Source organism: Protopterus annectens, chromosome 1.part1, assembly GCF_019279795.1.
Source record: "Protopterus annectens isolate FY-2018-M chromosome 1.part1, PAN1.0, whole genome shotgun sequence".
Taxonomy (NCBI): Eukaryota; Metazoa; Chordata; order Ceratodontiformes; family Protopteridae; genus Protopterus; species Protopterus annectens.
Window position 1 is genome coordinate 1,566,781,320 of NC_056726.1, and position 21,818 is coordinate 1,566,803,137.

The 21,818-nt window shown below is 37.6% G+C and overlaps 1 protein-coding gene across 3 annotated transcripts in view; it reads left to right on the forward strand.

The window, feature by feature from the left end:
- The window catches only part of LOC122811408 (myomesin-3-like), a 482,129-nt gene that overhangs the window by 194,262 nt on the left and 266,049 nt on the right, over positions 1-21,818 (forward strand). For all 3 annotated transcript variants that reach the window (XM_044083257.1, XM_044083248.1, XM_044083240.1), the window contains exons 5-7: positions 171-328; positions 15,239-15,331; positions 15,488-15,576. In XM_044083257.1, the coding sequence (XP_043939192.1) occupies positions 171-328; positions 15,239-15,331; positions 15,488-15,576 (340 nt within the window). The remainder of the gene's footprint in view (positions 1-170; positions 329-15,238; positions 15,332-15,487; positions 15,577-21,818) is intronic.

Consider the following 21,818-nt stretch of genomic DNA (forward strand, 5'->3'; position numbering starts at 1 on the left):
TGTTGTATTGGAGAACAGTAAAGCAAATACGATCACCTGGAAAAAAACATAATTTAATATGTACCATTACTATTATAAGATGCAGTGGTTAAGCCTGATGTTTGTGAAACAAGCCAAAAATATTTAATGTACCTACTTATATATATGTTTTCTTTTTAATTTTATTATAGGCAGAGGAAAGAGCCCAGGAAGCCAAGGATTTCATTGAACTGTGCTCTGCTCGCCCAGCTAGTTTTGACATTCCTCTTCGACCCCACACTGTTTGGGAACGAATGGCAGTGAAGCTTGCCTGCGTCGTTCAAGGATCTCCTCTCCCTGACGCCAAATGGTAAGAAAAGACACAAAAGTTATCTGCATTCACAATAAGGTGTTGTGTAGGAGTCTGTTTTTTCTTCCTTTTTGTCTGTCTTTCTTGCTAAATGCACTCGTTTGCTCCCCTTCATCCTATATGCCTTACACTCCATCGTCTCCTTGTGGGAGAGTGGGAGCACTGGCTTTACCTTGGAAGTACTGCAATGGTCTGCATTTTTTTTTATTTAACTTACTCATCATCACAACTTTTCTTAACTGTTCACTTCCTCTTTTTTTGTAACAGTCAAACACAAGTGAGGGGAATATGGACATTTTATAAGTTCAAGGGATGTGTAAGTGAGAGTCATAGCACAAACGCAGCACCTGTCATCCCATCATGTTAGGGCAAAAAAGCTATTATTACAGGCCCCACACACAACTACGGGGTTATTCCTCATTTCAACATGTGTACAAACCTCTTCTTGGACTTATTAAAATAAATCTTGATTGATTTGAATAAGACTGATTGTGTTGAAGTTTAGGCTACCATTTGATGTATTAAAAAATCCCCTACAGTCAGGGACAGTTGTTACATGGATATGTTTACTAGTTGGGTTGGTGGCCTCTTTACTAGTTGGTCAAGCTGTGTTACGTGACCCTAAAAGCTGGCCCACAGTTTGCTTCAAGAAAATTAAAATGCTAAGAAATGTCTAAGTTACAAAACATGCATTTTTTCTTTTATCCCTGATATACTAGTAAAAAGGTAACCTAGTCTCAGCAGCAAAAAGGCAGTGATTTTTCTCTGGGGAGAGACTTTGTCTTAATTGACTGTGTATCTAAAGTATTTTAACTATGTTTTTATGTCTACTACAAGTATCTGAACCCTAGGTGCTAAAAGACCACTACCTCATAGCCAGAGACTCACGCACCTTGTAAATCTTATGAGTTGCAGCTTGTGCATTTACTCGATTATAGTGCAGATCAGGGGGAGTTATCCTTTTCCCCACTGTATTGCAATGTCAGAGTTTGTATGTATGTGTATATATATATATATATATATATATATATATATATATATATATATAATATACAGGGGTTTGTGGGGGTGCAGGGTGGCTGCCCCCCCCCCTGCAAAAATGTAGAAAAAAGGTAGATTGTTGTTGTTTTTTGAAATTTGAGTTCTCGGAAACTTGATCATATCATCTCAACAATATGAATTTTGAGTTTTGAGTTTCTAAAAACTCTAGCTTCTGACAGATCCGTGTGTGTGTGTGTGTGTGTGTGTGTGTGTGTGTGTGTGTGTGTGTGTGTGTGTGTGTGTGTGAGAGAGAGATTCCATGCCAAACTGTTGAAGGTACAAAATGTCAAAACACAAAATATGCCTCCCATACCCCCTATTAATTATATATATCAACTCTCTGGTATCTCATAACAGTAGAAAAAAATTCCACTTTATACATTTTGTGTGCTCCATACTTTGTACCATTAAATGTTAATGTTATAGCTTTAGTCTGACACTAGAGGAGAGAACGCTAAGGCCAAACTGTATACAAGGTTTATCTTACCATAGCGATGAATGTCATTCCCTCAGACACTGCAAACACTGTGCGAGTCTGAATAAGTCACTTAAAGAAACTAAGCATTGCCAAAGTCTCTGACTATAGGAGGAGTATGTTTTGATCTATTTCCATAAATGAAACTTAAATTAATACTAGTAGCAAACAATATGGAATATCAGAATATATTGGGACTTTACTGCATTTGAAATTTTCTTACACTACAGGTTCTCATAGCTTCTGATCAGCAACCCTTTGTCAGCACACAGACCAATGAATCAAAGCAATTTATCCTCAGAGCATATATTAAATAAAACATTTTTACAAGGGGTCAAGGCCCACCCCCAATACCCTCTACCCCAACATCTCTAACTATATAACTGAGATCACACATAACAGTGGAGAATAAGCAGAAATTCTATGATCTTGGTCTTCCTGTTGTAACTGTTTCATAGTAATAGGACTGAGGATTTCTGTTTAGGCAAAATCTGATATAGTGACCTGAAGGGAATTCATATAGATATGTACATATATGGAGAATGAAAGAGCGAGGGAGTAAGACAAAGATAGATAGCTAGACTCACACACACACACACACACACACACACACACACACACACACACACACACACACACACACACACACACACACACACACACACACACACACACACACACACACACACACACACACACACACAACGATATACAGATGCATGTATACACCCAGAAAGACAAATATATATGTAGACCGATATGCAGACAGCCATCAGACAGACTGACAAGAAGTATGAAATAGCAAACTGTTCATTACAAAAAGCATTATGACAAATTCCACAAGATGGTTTAAAATGCATTTAACAGAAGCAGAGAGCAAGCAAAGATATGCAGACTTGAGATGCAACGGGATTGTGTGTTTTAAATAATTTAGATACAATTAGTGATACCAAGACCACAAATATGGTGTTTTTTGTACTAGTTATTATTTTGATTTGTTCTTTATCATACATGCTAGTCATTGAAAGACTTCACAGTTGCAGTAGGACTAGTTAGCTTGTTATCCTCAGAGCATCATAATTACAGCTTCAAGAGTATAATGCAAGATATATCCCCCGGGTATTGTAGATCCTAAAATGGGATTGTGTGTGTTATTGGTTATAGAACTGCAGACTTAGCTATAAATCCCAAAAGTGACAAACTACAAATCAAGTTGCTTAACCTCCATGTACTCAGAGTTCCCAAACAAAAGGAACTCAAATATTTAACTAAGCTACTGGCCACTAAAGTTGGGTGAAATTAATTGTGTTGTGTCTCTCTTGATTAATTTATTTTAATTTTAGCATTATGGATATGAGAATGTTTGGTCATTCTGTTGCACTCTGCTTTTCAGCCTTTGTTAATCTGGACAGCAGTACAGACACCACCTGTTAGAGCAATAAATAATTTTCAAATTGCTGTGAGTCTTCTGTTGCTGTTTTGTTCTTCCACTCCTTCCATTCTGCTCAAATTATTATTTTTATTTTTTTAATGACTGTGCTAAGACTTCAGCAAATAAGATAGGACCAGAATAATTTACCCAGCCTGTATTTAAATTGTCTAAGGAACCTATCACAAGCCTATCAATTAACAGCTTCATCATAGGATTTGAAGCAGACTGCACGTCCTAGTCAAGGTTGCTTCAGTCAGATATGACTGACAACTGGATGTTCATAGTATGCTTGTCCAACCGACCAGTGAAGTCATTCCTTTTTATAGTACAGAAATAAATTATACAGCAATGTGTTGAAACATGATTATGTGCTATGTGTTCTTTAGGCCCTCTTCCCAAGCTCATGTTCAAAATCATAGCTCAGTAGTCCTAAAATGTCGACTAGCATGTAATAAGTGAATGCAAGTGTTGCCAGAAATAGTTATTATTTTAAGAAATGATATGGTATACACAATCGTTATGATTTTTTTCATAATGAAGAAAGTCAGAGATACACTTTTTTTTTGGTATGTTCTTTTGCTACATGTTAGGTTTCCTGTGTACCAATACTGATTATTTTGTTCTGAGTATTGTAGCTTCTAGCTGTCATTTCAACCATAGTTTACATCAGTGGCATTTTTTTTTTGGCTGTTATGGCACAGTTGCCTTATATTTATATTAAACTGCTAGAATATCTGCATTCCACTCCTGGGTTCTTATGTATAGTAATGGCTATTTCATTCACATTGCCATCATAATTAGGGCAGTATTCAATTAGCAATCTACAATCACGTCCTGAACTTTCTCCCATGTTTCTAACTACAGTGACCAATTTTCTTCCTTGTTTATTTAGTAAAATGAAACTTTGCAACATGAGCCTGTTGAAAATGATGGGCCTATGTTCAGCCATTGAATGGAAAAAGCATTGAATGGCATGTCTCATCAAGCATGCTGTTCGTCGATCCATTCGAGTAAGGTCACATTACGGTAGGGAATCAGAAAATTTTCCCTTTCCGCACTGTAGTGCAATCTCGGAGTTGATATATATAATTTGGGGGGGGGGCAACAGCCCCCCCACCCAGATGAGGATTTTTGCTGAACAGTATTTTTAATGTAATGCCGTTCTGTGATTTTTCCATTCAATGGCTGAACATAGACATGAAAATGACACCCTTCTGCTTACCAATACTCCCATCTTACTCCTTATTCCTGTCAGATTATATATAAAACAATAAATGTTTTTAATGGGACTTTGTACACATTTAAAGTGACCTGCACTACGCAACCTGGACTGTAAAGCCCATGAAAGTTACCCAAACACTGGCAATGAGACCCATTGAATATATTCTTTTTTTTTTTTTTTTTATATAATTACTAGGGAAGTGGTTACTTAGCTACTGTGCAAAATAGAACAAAATAGTAACACAGATTGCAAATAGATTAATACCTTCACTTATGACTATTTCTATTTTCTTGAAGTTTTTGTTTATTGTCTAAAAGAAGACTGCGATTCCAAAATGGCGTTATAGATTCTAACAAAATGTCTAGTTCATAGCTGTTAATACCGTAGGGCAAGAACTCTAGATAAAGCCAAAGATAATGGAGGTTAAAGGCTCAAAATCAGGGACAGCTTTCAAGTATCATTATTGTAAACTTAGAAAATTGTTAGAAGTACAGGCTTTGCATTAGCATGCATTTCTGAATGATACTGAAGTCTAAAACTCAAATGTCTGTCATTATTTAATGACTTCAGTCATCAGTGATTTGACAAAAAGCCACAAATATCATGAGGAGCAGGCCAAATATATGAGGCAAAAATCTGGATAGTCTGGCAAATTCTGGACAGTGCTTATGGTCCAGGTAAAACCACTGAGGTAGATGTCTATGAATCAGATTTTCAAAGCCATCAGAGTAGCTACATCTTGAATTGTACTTGAATTGTATTAAAATGATAGCAAATAGCTTGATTAAAGGGGAATATACAGTATTGATAGCTCTGACATTATGCTACCAGCACTATATATATATTTATGCTTTGAATGTTTTGATGTTTATTACTCTGGAAAGAATTGGTCCATAAATTTGTTTTAAAGTGAATGTCTTCAAAAATGTTGTAATCTGTCATTTTCTGCTGGATACTGAAACCATAATATCATCTTACATACAAATTACCATGTCTCAGTAGAGCTTTAATATTTTCTTCTAAAAATGCCAAGACAAAGCATTTTCATATTCAGCTATGTATTATACATTTTTCACTAGCTAACAACATCAATGGTGACAAAATTAGAGCATTTCAAATGAATAGATCTCCTTCTGCAGTTCTCAAAATGTGTTTTGTTATAACATTTAAAATGGCATCGGCCAATCTGTTCAGCAAAAAAATGTAACATTTACACTTTGTTATAACACAAAAGCACAGTTCTGATACTTGCTGAATTTTTATTGAGAACACTTCATATATGCCTGTTTTGTTGACTCCAGTAAAACCCTGAAGACACAAACATATATATATGCATCCGTACGGATCACCGAACGGCAACATAACCGAAACAGATTCGGCCGGGCATACTTAAATTTATTACTCCAGCTAGAACAAAAACACCCAAATTGAATGAAAATTTGTAAACATTGGCTTCTCAGAATTATATACAATAATGTTTCTTAGTACTCTTTCAGTCTCTCACAGACGTACATCCTGCAAGTTGCATTTAAAAGTCCATGGTTGCAGTCATCAGCCACACCGTAATTCCAGCTCTGTGCCAAAGTTACTTCATCAAATACAGTTCCACTTTTTCCTGAATGGGCTGTCATCTCCACACCTCCAGGGTCTTCCCCTTTGTTGCTCCTTAGATGACGAACTGATTAACTCATTTTGCTGTAGTAGGCAACCCTCTTTTATACAATATTGATTAAGTAGCACCTCACGAGCTAGCATAGAGGTTGAGTGGTATGGTTTGGAATAATGTTTTCTAGCAACCTGTGAGAATGTTCCTGCAATATTCACCACAGCGGATCTTTTAAAGATACATTACCCCTTTCTCAAAACCAACATGTTACAACTGCTCCCCTCCAAGTATAAACCTAGGGGTTTTGGACTTGCTTGGATATGTGGAGTAAACTATGATAAAATTAGCAGTCACTAACACAAGTTCAGAACACAGGATATATTTTTGATCTGTAAATGCTGATTTCTCAATTATGAAACTTGTTAAAGGACTGGCAACAATCACAGAATTAGGCAGAAATGTTATATTGTACCCAATAATGGGATAAAGTCTTTTGGCATTCTGGACAAGAAGCATACACAATTTGCTACATCTGTCGTAATGCCTAAACAGTAAAATCTAGCTAATAATCTTGCCCTAGATTTTGTCTATCCTCACATGACCTCCTCAGATGTAATTATAGGCTTCTTGATTACTATCCTGTAAAGTTTCAACACTACTAATAGATGCAGATGTTTTCACTTTTGTTTTCCTTATAGTGTGTATAACACTTCATCTGTTAGCTTCAAATAGGGATAAGAAGTAATGGGAATATAATGTTCACCATCTTCCCTTACAACATTGGGCATATTCTGTCTTGCTTTACTTAAAATATCATCTTCCTGTTGTACATTTTAAAGTTTTTCCAGCTTATTTTTAATTCAACTATCCAATGCTACTTTCTTCAACAATTTGTCTCAAAGGGAACATTGTAGCTTCTTCCTGAAAAACACTGCCATGACAGCTTCTTCTATATCTTCCCCTGCATATGATATTTCTATATAAGAAGCACCTGCTTTGCAGTTTCTGATAGCAGTACTGGTCACCTAAATGCTACTTTTAAGTTTACTCTGCTTTAATGTGAGTAGATGCCACTCCCTGTATAGCCTTTCCTTCTCTATGCTACTGTCCCATGGTAAAGGGTATCAGAAAAAAACATATTATTCATTTTGCTTCTTTCTTGCCTAACTTTACAAATACTGTGACTGACAGTTTGCCTTTATTTTAATTGTCTGAGTGACACTAGTAGAAATAGGCTCATAACTTTGCCTTCTCCTGTTTAGCTCACATATAGTGTTTACCACAGTTTCTTTGAAGGTTCTCAATCAAGTTCCTAACTTTTTATGTCTCTGCTTCAGTTGTAACATTCCTTGTAAGTCTTTATGCAAGCTTATGTGTTATATTCCATATCAATTCATTTTCAGTGCCTATACTGACATCTCTCACAGTTTTGTTTTGTTTTTTTTTTTGCTCTACTACTTTGGAATACACCTCTCAATTGTTTGCATTTTTGCAGTGTCAAGATTTTTGCCTTACATTTTTGGTCTGTTCCTTATAAAATGTATTATTTTCTGGCAAATCACTACATGTTTGGTTTGTACCTTATAAAATGTATTATTTTCTGGAAAATCGCTGAAGACTGAAGTCACAAAATAATGGATACACGAGTTTCAGACTTCATATCCATCAGAACAATGAATGCTAATAGAAATCCTGTTATTCTAGCAACTTTCTGAGTTTGTAAGAGCAGTATTTGATATCTGTCCATATTTTTGAGCCTCCCCCCCATTATTTTAGGCTTTGACCAGATTTCTTGTGCTAAGAGGTTGAGTGGTATGCTTTGGAATATTTCAGCTAGGGTCATTTTTGCTGCCTAACAACCAGATTCTAGCTCATTCTGAAGCATCTATAACAACTGCCTACTCCTGTTTTGGTTCTTATTTTCTGCATGGGTCTCAATGCCTTGTTCTCTGACCCTATTCTTATACTCAGTGGGTATATCAAGCTGATGTTTTAGCTAATTTATTAAGTGCATTGGCTTGACTCACTGTATCTATAGATTATTTCTACTCACACATTTTCCATAATGCTTTAAATTAAGAAAATTTTTATCCTGACATTATTTATTATTATTTTATTTATTTACATTTGTTGACCGGGAGAGTCCAACTGGACACAGGTCCGTTTTCAGCAGAGGCCCGGGGAGAAAAGCTCCACATTAAGTATTATTTGCATTATACAGTTAAAAAAACATAGCATTTAAATATAGACATTAGTCCAGTTAAGGACGCAAGACAAGAAGAAAACAGATGTAAAACAGCTGTAGAGCATAGTACAATTTTAAAATATGGTGACATATACTAAACATGGTTAAAATGTAGTTGAGATTCATCAGTGAACAATTGATACAGACTGTTTTTGAGGTACATAACAGCTATTAGCAGTTGTTGCTACAAGAAGTTAATATTATGTGGTAGGTAGCTGGGAACATGAGTAGCCAAGCTTGCTTAGAGTAGGTTGTTGATAGGGGGCTGAGAGAGATAGTGGGTCAGGGGAGTGGATGGTATTAGAGGGGGTTTGCAAGGGCATATCTGGCAAGTTTTGAAGTGTGATTTTATTGAGGATTTAAAGTGGGTGCAAGAAGTTACAGAGGTAATTGAGGATGGGAGGGAGTTCCAGAGTTTGGCTATAGTGCAGAAGAATAATGCTTCCCCAGCAGAGTTAATGGCTCTTGTGACCTGTAGGAGGTTTTTGTGGCTGGATCTTAGTGGTCTCGTGATTATGTAGGGTTGGAGTAGATTCTGGAAGGATGGGACTTTTAGTGGTTGGTTTATTAGTTTGTGGGTGAGTGTGAGTTGGTACCATTGAAGGAGGTGGGGTAACTCTAGCCAGCCCAGTTCTGCTAGTGAGAGAGAGTGGTGAGTACGGTAGGAAGCCCCTGTGGTGAATTTGGGGATTTTGTTGCAGCAGCTTATTTAGATCACATTGTCTAAGGTTAGTAAATAATAGAGAGGCATAGAGTAGGGTAGAGATAAGATGAGAATTTGCTACCGAAATTTTAGCTGCTTTGGTAAGTAGTTGCTGATTTCTATATAATGCTCGTAGTTTTTTGTGCACTGTTTTAATGGTCATGGAAATGTGAATGTCAAAGTGCAGTTTATTGTCTATTTCTACTCCTAGTAATTTGGTGTGTTCTGTAGGATGGATTGTGGTGTTGTCTTTTGCTGTGATGTTAAAGTGAGAGCTGTCTAGGGTAAGTTTGGTGCGTTGGAAGATTAGTAATTTTGTTTTGTTTGGGTTGAGTATTAGTTGGGCATCGGATAACCAAGTTTCAATAGAAGAAAATGTTTCCTGTGTGACTTTTCACTGTTCTGGTAGGGAGTGGACTGTGCAGATGATGGTTGAGTCATCTGCGTATTGTACGAGTGTGCCATGTGTTGTGGCTAAGGCTAGATTATTGGTGAAAATAGAGAAGAGTAGGCATCCCAGAATGGACCCTTGGGGAACTCCTATGGAGACTTGTTGTTGGGGGTTAGGTTGTCCTGCCAAACAACTGCTTGTTGGCGGTCAGATAGGTAACTCTGAAACCAGTTGATGACTGGTTGAGAGAAGGATAGGTTATTGAGAAGAGAGATGAGTTGTTTGTGTGGGACCATGTCGAAAGCTTTAGAGAGGTCTAGGAAGGTAGCTGAGGAGAGGTAACCTGCATTTTTATTTTGTAGGATAGTGTTAGAGAAAGAGAGCAAGGCGGTGGTGGTGCTATGGTTAGGTTGGAAACCATGTTGTGTGTTGGAGAGGAGATTGTTAGTAAGGAGGTGATCTGAGACTTGAGAATGAATGCATCTCTCTAGTATTTTGGAGAGTGGCGAGAGAATAGCTATGGGACGGTAATTGGTAAGATCTGTGGAGGGGCCTCCTTTGTGTAGGGGAATTATGTGTGAGACTTTCCATAGTGTAGTAACATAACTTTCTGACAGAGATCTGTTAATCAAGAGTGATATTGGGTAGGCTAGAGCGTCAGCTGCAAGTTGAATGTATTCACCTGGGAGGTTGTCTGCTGCTAATCTGGAGGTTTTAAATTTAGTTAGTAGTTGTTTTATTTTTGAGGTAGGAACAGGAGAGAAAGAGAAGCTAGTTGAGAGATTGTTAGTTCTAGTTGATGGTGTGGGTTTATGGCAGGGGTTGTGTTGTCTGGCTAGTGATAGCACGGTTTGTGTGAAGTGATTGTTGAAAGAGGTAGCAATATTTTCGGAGGAGTGAGTTAAGTTAGGAGTGGGTGTACTTACTTTGCCTTGGTGCAGAATGGAGTTTATTGAGGACCAGAATTGTTGGGGTTATGTTGGAAGGAGGTAAGGGTAGACTGCTAGTATTGGATTTTGTCCTGTTTTATAAGCTTTTTGGTTCTATTGCGTAGTTCTAGGAATTTTTGCCTAGTAGAGGGGGTTTTGGTTTTGCGCCAATTGTCCCATGCTTTATCCCTGTTTTTCATTTCAGACTTTGTGGGGTTTTTTGTAGCCATGGGGATTGTTGGGCTCTAGTTCGGGAATGTCTTATGGGGGCGTGGTAATTAAGGATGCTTAGGAATATTTTATTAAAGTAGTCAACTGCATCATTGAGTTTGAGGTATTTTAGAGGTTGCCCGTTACAGTCTTTTAGGGATGAGCTGAATGAGAGACAGTTGAAGTTAGTTTTTTTGCGTATTTGACTGTAGATGATGAGTTTTGCTTTATAAAGGTGTTTTCTTAGTAAGAAGGTTGGGGAGTGATCACTGAGGCTGTCAGATAAGCAGCCTGCTATATATGACTGGGGGCTCTTATTGACTAGTATCCAATGAAGGGTAGTGTGTTTGTTGGAGTTATTTATCCTAGTAGGTGACTGGACTAGTTGGGTGAAGCCATGAAGATTTACATGATGGGCTGGGTGGTTGCTAGAGCAGGATTGCCAGTCAGTGTTGAAGTCTCCTAGAATTAAAGTTTCTTGGGGTAGGTGGTGGGTAGTCCAGCTGAGGAGGTTTTCAAGTGGAGAGATGTTGTGGCCAGGTGGGAAGTAGTCGAACCTATGAACTTATTATATTTAGGGTTTTATTTTGGTTTATTTTAAGGTTGGCATATATTATTTCTTCCTTACCTATTTGGGGAGCTGCTAACTTTAAGATCTGGATGTCTAGATGCTGCTTAAATATTATAGCTATACCACCTCGATCTACTCTTAGTATATTGTAACCAGCAGGGAGAATTTGCTCATTAGTAATGTGTGGTTTTAACCATGTTTCTGTAAGGATCACTACATCAGGGGAGTAGAAGTCTATGGTGGCATGGAATTCATGCACCTTGTTGCATATACTTCTAATATTTAGGCTTATCAGAAGGAGGCCGGTTGGCTTTCTGTTGGCTGTGATTTGGGAGATGTGGTTTGTAGTCTGATTATGAGGGGAGGGGTTTGAGATAGAGGGACCAGGATTAGGATGGATGTCTCAACTGAGTGCTAGGTTGGATATGGATGAGATTATTAGTTTTATCAATTTCTGTATATGCTTGCTTATAAGGGAAGTTTTTTGATTGTGTTCTGTGGGCAATAGGTATGGTGGTAGGGTTATGTTAGGTTGAGGGGTTGTTTTTAGTTTAGGTATTGTTGTCTGTAGTCTGTATAGAGGGTGTATTGGGAAGGTTGTTGACCTGATGAGAGAGTAGTAGAGTAGAGGTGGGATATGAGTGGTGGTGTGTATGGTGGTACAGTGATAGTGGTTGAGTGCAGGAATGGTGGAGGTTTGGTAAGATGTGATGTATGCAAGGAGTGTGCATGCAGTGACTATAGATATGGTGTGCTAGCACATATTAGCTGAGTAGGAGGGATAGTAGTGAGAAGTTGTAGGAGGAAGTATAGGTGTGGTGATTTTATAGGTTGAAGGGTGGGAGGGGTTACTGTTTGTAATAAAGATAGGACCACTGGGGGTGGGTGGGAATTGGGGGAAGGGAGGGGAGTGTAGCAGGCAACAGATGAAGGAAGACTATCAGTATGTTTATAGGTTATAATGAAAAGGGCTGGCCAAGATTAGGCTGCAATTGTTCTTGTGGGGATGGGAGGATCAGAATAGACCAGAAAAGTGGGGAATAGCAATAGTATGATGAAAAGGGCTGGCCCTGACTTCACAGATATGCAAGTCTACAGAAACAATAAGAAAAGGCAGTAGCTACTCTGACTTGCTTGCTTTGCATACCTGATGTCTTATTGAAATAAAATCAGCCAATTTTACCAAGGAGTTATGTGGAAATTAGGAAGACAAGAAATTATATGAGAAAAGGTTTAGCAGAAGTAGAGAAACAGCAGAGCATACAAATAGTACAGCATCTAAAGACAGATTGCAGCTAGAAGTACAGAATGGGGGGGGCAGCTAATGTTCTGAAACAATAAGAAAATCAGTAGGTACTTTGGACTTACTTGTTTTGAATACCTTTCTTTTGAAATAAAATAAACCCTTGTAACAAGGAGTATGTGGGATTTAGAAAGACCACAAGTTATGGGAGAAAGGGTTTAGTAATACTAGAAAAACAGCATGGCTTTCAAATAGTTGAAACAGCTTGCAAAGGGAGACTGCTGTTAGGAAGTACAGTATGGGGAGGGGCAAACCAACGTCTGTGATGGAGTGCTTTACTTAAAAATAGAAATTAAACAAGGGCTAGCAATTTATTTTGTCTGGAAGATAAAACATACTTTTTGTATATTTTGAAAATAACTATCATTACAAGGTTGCCTGGTTCTGTTAAAGAGCACTGCAGGCCAATAGATCGAACTTGGCTTGGTGGGGATCCAGGGAAAGTAGAATTAAAAGGAGAAGTTTTTGTATATTTTGAAAATAAGACATTATATTATGAGTCATATCAGGAGATACAGTCATAAGACAGTACAGTTTTCTTGGAACAGTTTGAATTTTTATGTGTAAGAAGATCTCTTTTTTGTCATCATGACTGCATACTACTTCTGCTTTTTGGTTGGTAGTAATCCTATGCCTATACAGAAGGAACCCTTGACAAGGGAAATCATGCTTTTAGAACCTTCCATGCTTTGAATCTCCATCTTTCTCAAAGCACAGCACATTTCACTAGCTTAGTTTTCAGACAATGACGCAACTCGGAATCTCCTATTATAGTTGTTTTCTTGTCACACCTGTACAGGCAACTTCATTTAAAGCATGCATTCAGTTTTCATATTTCTGTTAGTAGAGTTTTCTTCAGTATTAGTAACACATAAATTAGCAATGTGACAGTAGTACAGAATTAAGCAACATGAAACCTCCCCATATTTGAAATAAATGTACATATTACTTGCTGCTTTTTTGTTTCATGGGAGAGTATATATTTCCTTCAGCAATTTTAATATTGGAAGCAGATAATTCAGTATTAAACTTTGTGTCAGCAATTACTAAGCATTCTACTAAAGTGTATTGGAGGTACTGGGTTCACTTTATAATGTCCATTTTATATTACTGTACAGAGTTCTTTTAAACTTTTCTGTTGCTAAACTTTCTAACATTCTCACTTTGCTATTGCTGCCAGATTCTAATCAAAACGTCAAATGTATCTTAAATCATGCATTTATTTATTTGCATTAAAACTTTAGTTATAAAATGTAATTTCGTGAAGTTATACCAGCCCTTACCAGCATTTTCTTTCTTAACATTTGTAATAGTCCATGTAAATCATTTCGCTCCATAATCCATAAACAGTTATAGTGCCTCTCCTGAGAGTTGGGAAGACAGGACTTTTGTCCAGTCTGCTTGGTCTCAGTTCTCTGTAGTGGCTTATCATTTAAATGTTACCAAGTAGGGTTCTAGGTTATTATTTAAAGCCACTTTAAAATATAACTGCAAAAAGAATGGTCACGTGCATGAACTATCCCCATTACTAGGCCTCCTTCTAATTCTAATCCTTTCCCATCTATATTTTAAAATCCCAGATAAGTCATACCTATGAACAAAACAATTCTATCCATACCAGTAAAGAAACAATGAAACTGAAACTCTCAAACCTGTAGTGTCATGTAATTTCATTCAACAGCCCTTCAGAAATGCAATGTACTGCTCTACGTCCAAATGGCTATGATCATTATGGTGTTGACATGCAGGTACATTGATCAAAATGAGAAGAACGTGTATACACACACACACACACACACACACACACACACACACACACACACACACACACACACACAAACACATGTAGTGTATATACATGTGTACATGTGTGTGTGTGTGTGTGTGTGTGTGTGTGTGTGTGTGTGTGTGTGTGTGTGTGTGTGTGTGTGTGTGTGTGTATGTATATATATATATATATATATATATATATATATATATATATATATATATATATAAATATATATATATGTGTGTGTGTGTGTGTGTGTGTGTGTGTGTATATATGTCTGTATGTATAGAAAATGCATGTACATAAGTATATGTTGAAGCAGTAACATGCAGAAGCAAACCAAAATAAGTGAATGACTAGAATTTTGAAAATGTGCTAATCAAAAAACCCAAAACAGCTTATCAACTGATCACAAAGGGAAAACACTTTGTCTGAATAGAGGTAAAGTTATGGAAAAGGTTTTCCTAAGGAAAAGTTATAGGGTTGCAGGTGGGGCAGAGGCAAGATTAGGACTAGGGTTAGCACACATTTTTAAGGATAGGTAGGGGACTTTGCAGATTTGTATTTATGTTACTAAATTGTAATTCAATTTAAGTTCCTGTATATAACATGCTTTGGAGTGAAGAATGACCCAGTGGGTTACCTCACCTAACTAACAATGTAACAGAAAAACAAGCAGACAAATAAATAAACAAATAAATACAACTGAATTTTCATAAAAACTGGCATTTGTAATGGCACACATCCAACCGCCAAATTATAAATGCTTAAACTTTATTAGTCCTTTAATACTTTATATTCTTTATCAATAAATATAAACTATGGCATTTCTTCTTGTGCAGTGGGTTAAAAACAGTAATACATGTGATGAGAAGATTCTTTTTCATATACTGACTATACATTCTTTCTTGTTTTCTTCTTAAAATGTCATTATAGAGTAAGGAAAAGCCACTGGTGAGGCTGTACACAATATTTTGAAAGTGTAGTTTTTGAAATATGTTTTTTAACTAGGTATAAAGATGGAATTCAGATACGACCTTCAATCACTCCTGGAAAATACAGAATACAGAACAAATACGGCTTACATTCACTGGAGATAGCCAGGTACTTGGAAATTGTCTTACGAAAATAATGTTATGATTCACTTGTACACATTCTTGGTAATTTTTTTTAAAAATAAAGTGTTTTACATTAAAGCACATAATATGGCTTATACTCCCAAACCTGTACAATTTGTTTTTTTTTTTTCTTGTCCCACAGATGTGACCTGGATGATTCTGGTGAATACAGCATAACAGTATCAAATGCTTATGGTGAAGCCACATCATATGCCAATGTGTTGGTCAACAGTAAGTAAAACATCACCTTTTTATTTACATCAGAATTGTTTGTTTCAGTAAATGGAAGACACAAAAGTTCTTGATTTCAAATTTATGATATCATACTCACTTTATTATTTCCTTACCATTTTAATCGGTTCGCACTGGTACGTGTCTAATAAAAGAGAACTCACATGTATGAAAAATTAACATGTTTCTTACCAGACTGAAACAACACAGATTTATTGTCATATTTCTGTCTGGTGTTAAACAATTTGACATAATTAAACTAGATAAAAAATAAGAAATATACCTACAGATTAATATATAAAATTATTTGTTCATATAGGGATCTGTAATTCTAAGAACTGCTTGTCATATGAAATGCACTTCTAGAAAAGATCTTGAGAGAAACTGATTATGCATTATTACTAAGTGAGATATTATTTCCTCCACGCATGACACTTTGTGGGGTGCCTATTTAAATTCTGAAGATTATAATACAATCTTCAGTACATCAGAAATTAATGCCATTATGCAAATAACCATATACAATATCTGAGTTGGTGTTTATAAGTAGGGGGCTGTAGCATATGCAGCCCCCCTGTGAATGGGGTCCAGGGGAAACCCCCCCCCTCGCAAAAGCATTTTAAAGGTGTGACAGTGGGTTCCAAAATTCACTATTTGTTTCTTGTAGTCATAGTCCATCATTTGCACTGTTAGGTCTCACACTTTGGATAGGGAGCCGACTATCATTCAGCAAAAACATAACTGCTTCCAAAAACTAACAGTGTCTGAGGCATTGCTGAGTCATTCAGAGGCATCAGTGTTCTTAGATGATAATGAGGGAGGAGCTATTAATTTGTGTTTTGATAATGAGCCTGACTTATCTAATTTAAATAGTACCTTTGTATTAAAGACAATAGCGGATAAGGGGATTACATACATGTTAAATAGGTCCTCATAAGCTACTCTAACCACAGATCATTCAGAAATCTTTCATGTAACTGTAAACATACATGAACAGTAATAATATACACTTTTATGAGTATTACAAAACCCGGTGATTTACTAATGTAGAAAGTTAATACTATTAAATGTTGCTCCAGACTACATTATCATAGGTGGCTTCAGCTACCCATGCACAGACCAGACTACATTATCATAAGTGGCTTCAGCTACCCATGCACATAATGGAAGTTGCATCATAGCAAGAAAATATAAAAATTAATAAACAAGGAACTAAGTTTAATCTGGTACTCTGCAATTAATATGCATAAATATAAACAAGAAACAAATACCTTGTGTTTCTGAAGTATAGCCAGATTATCATCCATGCTGTGCTGATGAAGTCAATAAAAAAGTTGAGACATAAATTTCTACAGCTACTGGGGTTTGGATTTATTAAAAAAGCAAAGTACATTCATATGTCATGTAGCTCAAATACTTGATATCCTTAATGGGTCATTTGCATATATCCCATGGGCCTCCATTACAGGAGGTTTAAGGTGTGAACCAATGAAGACCCCAGCTTGGTTGGGTTTTTGATTGCGGTATATAATGAGTTTGGTATTATGCAGCTTATGTGTGGGACATTTACATCTTAAACTCTAGGCCATATCTGATCCATCTCTTCTCAATTTTATGTTTAGATCATGTCTCACAGTCAGTTAACATTAGATCAGGGGGAAGATACATTATTTCATTCATTCTCTGACTACCCCTTTAATCCATTACAGTATCATGAGGGTCATCAGAGTGTATCCTAAAATACAAAGAAACTCAGAGGTGTAGATAAGGTGGGGCAAAGGGGCATCTACCTGGACATAATGTGTTAGGGAGTATGAACAGGACATTTCAAATGGTCAGTAGGTACATAACCAGCATTCAGAACTGTATGATGATAATGTCTTTGCAATCATGGCTGAAGTGCTTCAGCACTTTGCTTGTGGTATAAAATGTAGAAACTCACTTACAATGAATGTACCAAGCAGTTTACATTTTCAAAGACAAAAAAGCTGTTTTTCTGTCCTATAGTATGAGAGTCCATTTTTTTAATGTATGACAGGCAACAGAAAAGTCGAGGAGGGTGTAAGACTGGGGGACAGTGGGTTATGCCGTGAAGAAACTCACCCCAAATTGGGTACTAAACCATCACAAGATGTGCTCATACACACATGCACATATACACACACACACACACACACACACACACACACACACACACACACACACACACACACACACACACACACACAAACACACAAACACGTGCAATATATTTATTCCACTTCCAAGGTTACTCTCAGAGATGTACATAATTTACTTTATACATTTCAGACAACATCGTCTCTAAGAAACCTATTTGCACAAAAGTAACCTAACAGTAACAAACATTTCATATAGGAGACTAGCAAGGTGTATAGCAGGTTATCACTTTGTGCCCTACTTGTTTATATGAATGAGCTGTCTCTCTGGACAGTACAAATATATACCTAAAAGGCACGCATTATAGCATCCTGTGAACCCCAGACAATGCTCACACAGTTAATACATGGTAGTGGATTTTCACTGTGTGATAAGGGTGGACAGCATTGCAGGATCTGTACTTTATGGCAGATAGTGCATTTGTGTGGGGAGGATACACATTCTGAAAAGAAAGCATATCACAGCAGTCTGTCCACCCTCCATACTAATAGCAGAATTATGACTGTGGATTCATACTGCATTCTAGGAGCCCGCTGAGTATCAGATTATACACTTTTCATTTATGGACCACAAATTGTACTGCATGGCTCTGTGGCATACACAGTTAAAGCCCTGATTCTGGATCAGATAACCCAAGTTCATTGAATAACCATACAGGGGAAGAATAAGAGTGAGTGGTCAGTGTGTCCTCAACCAACCTTGGGAAAGGAAGTGGTACTTCCAATTTACCATTCACAAACAGGAAACCAAAACACTTGCAAGGCACCAGAATGACTTGGACTGGGGCCATGGGCTTGGAGCTATCAAGCTAGTGATATCATATTTGTGAAACAGGTACAAACATGGAGCAGGGCAGCAGAAAGTGCCAGTGCTGCAAGGCACTGGGGGTGGTGCTATCTTCATGGCCAGTACCAATAAATGCCATTAAGGACATAAACCACTTCCATGGCTTCCTAGATAAGCCTACTCCATTGGACTCTTGCTCTCGTGATTGGAACTCCCTAATGATGATGAAATGAATGGCAGGCACAGAGGCACATACACATAGGTTCATAGGTACTTACCAGGCAATTGATCTATGAGGATGTAAAGATGCCTAGCCTTACATTCCCATGGTACTTTTTTAGCCATTTTTCATGTATGAATAACCTAGAGGTGGGTAGAACAAGGAATGCTTGGACATTTATTTGTTGCCCCTATCTTTGAGGGCCAAGGGTGCTAAACCAGGGGGAGGGTGAATTTGCAGTTTCCATCAATTCATCCAAATTCCATTTGAAAACAGTAAGAAAAGTGCTTTGTTTTACTTGTAACTGAAGATGGTTCCGTAGAAGTAGTATCCTGTGTGATACATACTTATAGGTTCATAGGTAAATACTAGACTAACTGCTCTGCAGGGCCATTTTAAGCCTAGCCAATAACCTGAGGTGAGAATCAACCCTCCTTTAATATGTGCTATTTATTTAACAAAATAGTTTCATGTCCCTTGAGTGGTTGTTAATTCTACCATTGAACTTGCAAATCTGTGCAAAGTCTGACAGGATAGGATCTGTTAAGACTCTATAAGAGAGGCAGAGGTCGCTTCTTAGAAGTTTGTAAGATAGTGAAAAGAGAGACAAGGCTTTGAGATGGTTTGTATAATTTGTATGGTTTAGGCCTTTGATTAAGTGAGAAAGTGCTGTGGTTGTTCCTGTTGTGACACCTGTTTGGACAGGTGCATAAAGAAAGGCGCATTATACTCAATGATCAACCTGATGAGAACTGAGAACAATGGAATTATTACATTCCTGGACCTGGAAGCCATGCCCTTAGATGTAAGCTGGGCAGTTTAAAAGGATTTCCTTAAAATACTGCATAAGTAGTGGTCAAAGGACAATTCATAGTCAACAAATGTTTCCTGGTCCCTGACTACAGGATCAGCTTTTAGAGGGTGTGTTGACAATGTGATAGTCACAAGAGAGGTCCTGCTTGTCTTAGGATGCTATTATATATTTCTTGACAGTACGTTTTAGTTCATGGCTTTGACACCAGCTACTTGTTTGGAAAAGGTCTTCCTGGAGGGTCTTGGTGTCCTCTGTGGTGTTTATGATGTCACTGTTTATAGTCATCTTCAAGCATGATCAACCATAAATCCTTAGCATTTGTTTTGACTTCAAGACATAAATGCAAAAAAGGAGTGGGCCAAGGATTGAACTCTGTGGGATATCACTAGTGACAGGTCTCTAGAAGGAGGTGGTTGAGCTACCCACCTTGATTTTATGGGTTCTGCTTGTGATCCAGTTTGCTATCCATGAGTTACATAGGGTCTTATGTTTAGCTGAGAAAGCTTATCTATGGCATCTGAGTGTGGGATGCTGTTGAACATTTTTGTGGGGTCTAGATATGAAGTGTGTACTGATATGCCCATGTCAATTGTTTCAGTAACCTTGAAGAAGTCAACTGGGATGAGTAGTCAGTATCTGTCCTTGATGAATCTGAACTTGTCTGGATTATGAGCTTGTGGGTTACTTATGTCCTTATTTATTAATTCCATAATAATCCTTTCCATGGCCTTGTAGATGAGGCTGGTCAGCCTTATGGTTTTATAATTACCTGTGTCAGTTGATGCCCCACTCTTGTACAAGGAGATGACTGGTGTTGTCCTCCATTCATGTAGCATAAAGTCTATTTGGTGGCTGATTTGGAATAGCCTAAGTAGGGGGTCTGTTTCAAGTTGGCCAGTAGGCAGCATGGTATGTTATCCGACCCCACAGAAGTAGGGTTCTTGAACTTGGATAGTGCCTTCAGGACATGTTCTTGAGGGATTAAAGGAAGACATGGATATGTGAACTGGGAGTATAGGAGGGGAATGAAGATGCAGTTTGAGCTAAATGTGTCCATTAGTAGACTGGCTATGTCCGTGAGGTCAGAGTATGAGATATCCTTGACTATTAGCATTGCTGGATATTGTTTCTGAGGTTTCCAACATAGTTAAAGATGGCTTTTTGGTTGCCTTTTATTTGGGTGGCTTACCTCGTATCTGTCTTTAGTAGTTCTATATGGTACAGAAACCTGGGCAGCAAAGACAGAGCAGATGAATAAGCTACAGGAGTTAAAAATGCAGTGCCTGAGAAGGGGGACAGGATGCACAATGAGGGACTGAAGACGAAATGAGGACATAGGAGCAAAGCCAAAGTACCTCCAACTGCATAAAAGATCAACAAGAACAGATTAGGTGGTTCAGACTAGTGCAGAAAAGCAGCAGACAATCTCATGAAAAAGATTTAGGACAGACAGGAAGAATGCAAGAGGAAACGAGGGCATCCAGCAAAGAGGTGGATGAATTGTGTCAGAGAAGATCTGTGACAGGACAGTCGGCATGAGTGTCAAAGAAAAAAATGGGGAAAAAGGGGGAGGATTGTGATGATGATGATGAGGGTGATGGCTTTAGTTGATTTGATCAGGATAGGGAGTTCCCTGTTAAGTTTAGCAAGAGCATTTGGGGATCCCATGAGTTCAACTTATTTTTTCATACAAGGAGTATTTTTATTTTATTACACAGTCTGTTTATATTTGAGTTCTGTCATAGGAGGTTATTTTTAAATTTGGCATTGTATTTACTTTAATGGGGCAGATGCATCTTTGCAATAATTTACATGTGGCATATAATTTGGCCATAAAGGATTCTACATAAGCAGTGGGGTCATCAAGTTAAAAGGGGATTTTGAATTTAGCTATGATATCACTCATTTTTAACAGATTAGCCTTAGCCTTAGCATAGTCTTTGAATACCGAGTAATTGAAAGATGCTTCCTGCTTCAGTAACATGGTGAATGTGACTGATTTGTGGTCCAATTTTACCAGGTGAAGGTTACAATTGGTGAGGGGCAAGGCTGTCCCAAGAAAAGGAAGAGAAGTTTGACAAAAGTAAGAATAGTAATTCTCAAAATGATGAAGCCCTCGTCATTGAAATAAACAAGCAATTTAGGAGCTTAATAAACTCCACTAAAGCCAAGTCTGAGTCTAAAATAACCATCCAAGTCAAACAACAGTCACAAGGCCTTTTTAATTAGGTTCATACATCTCAG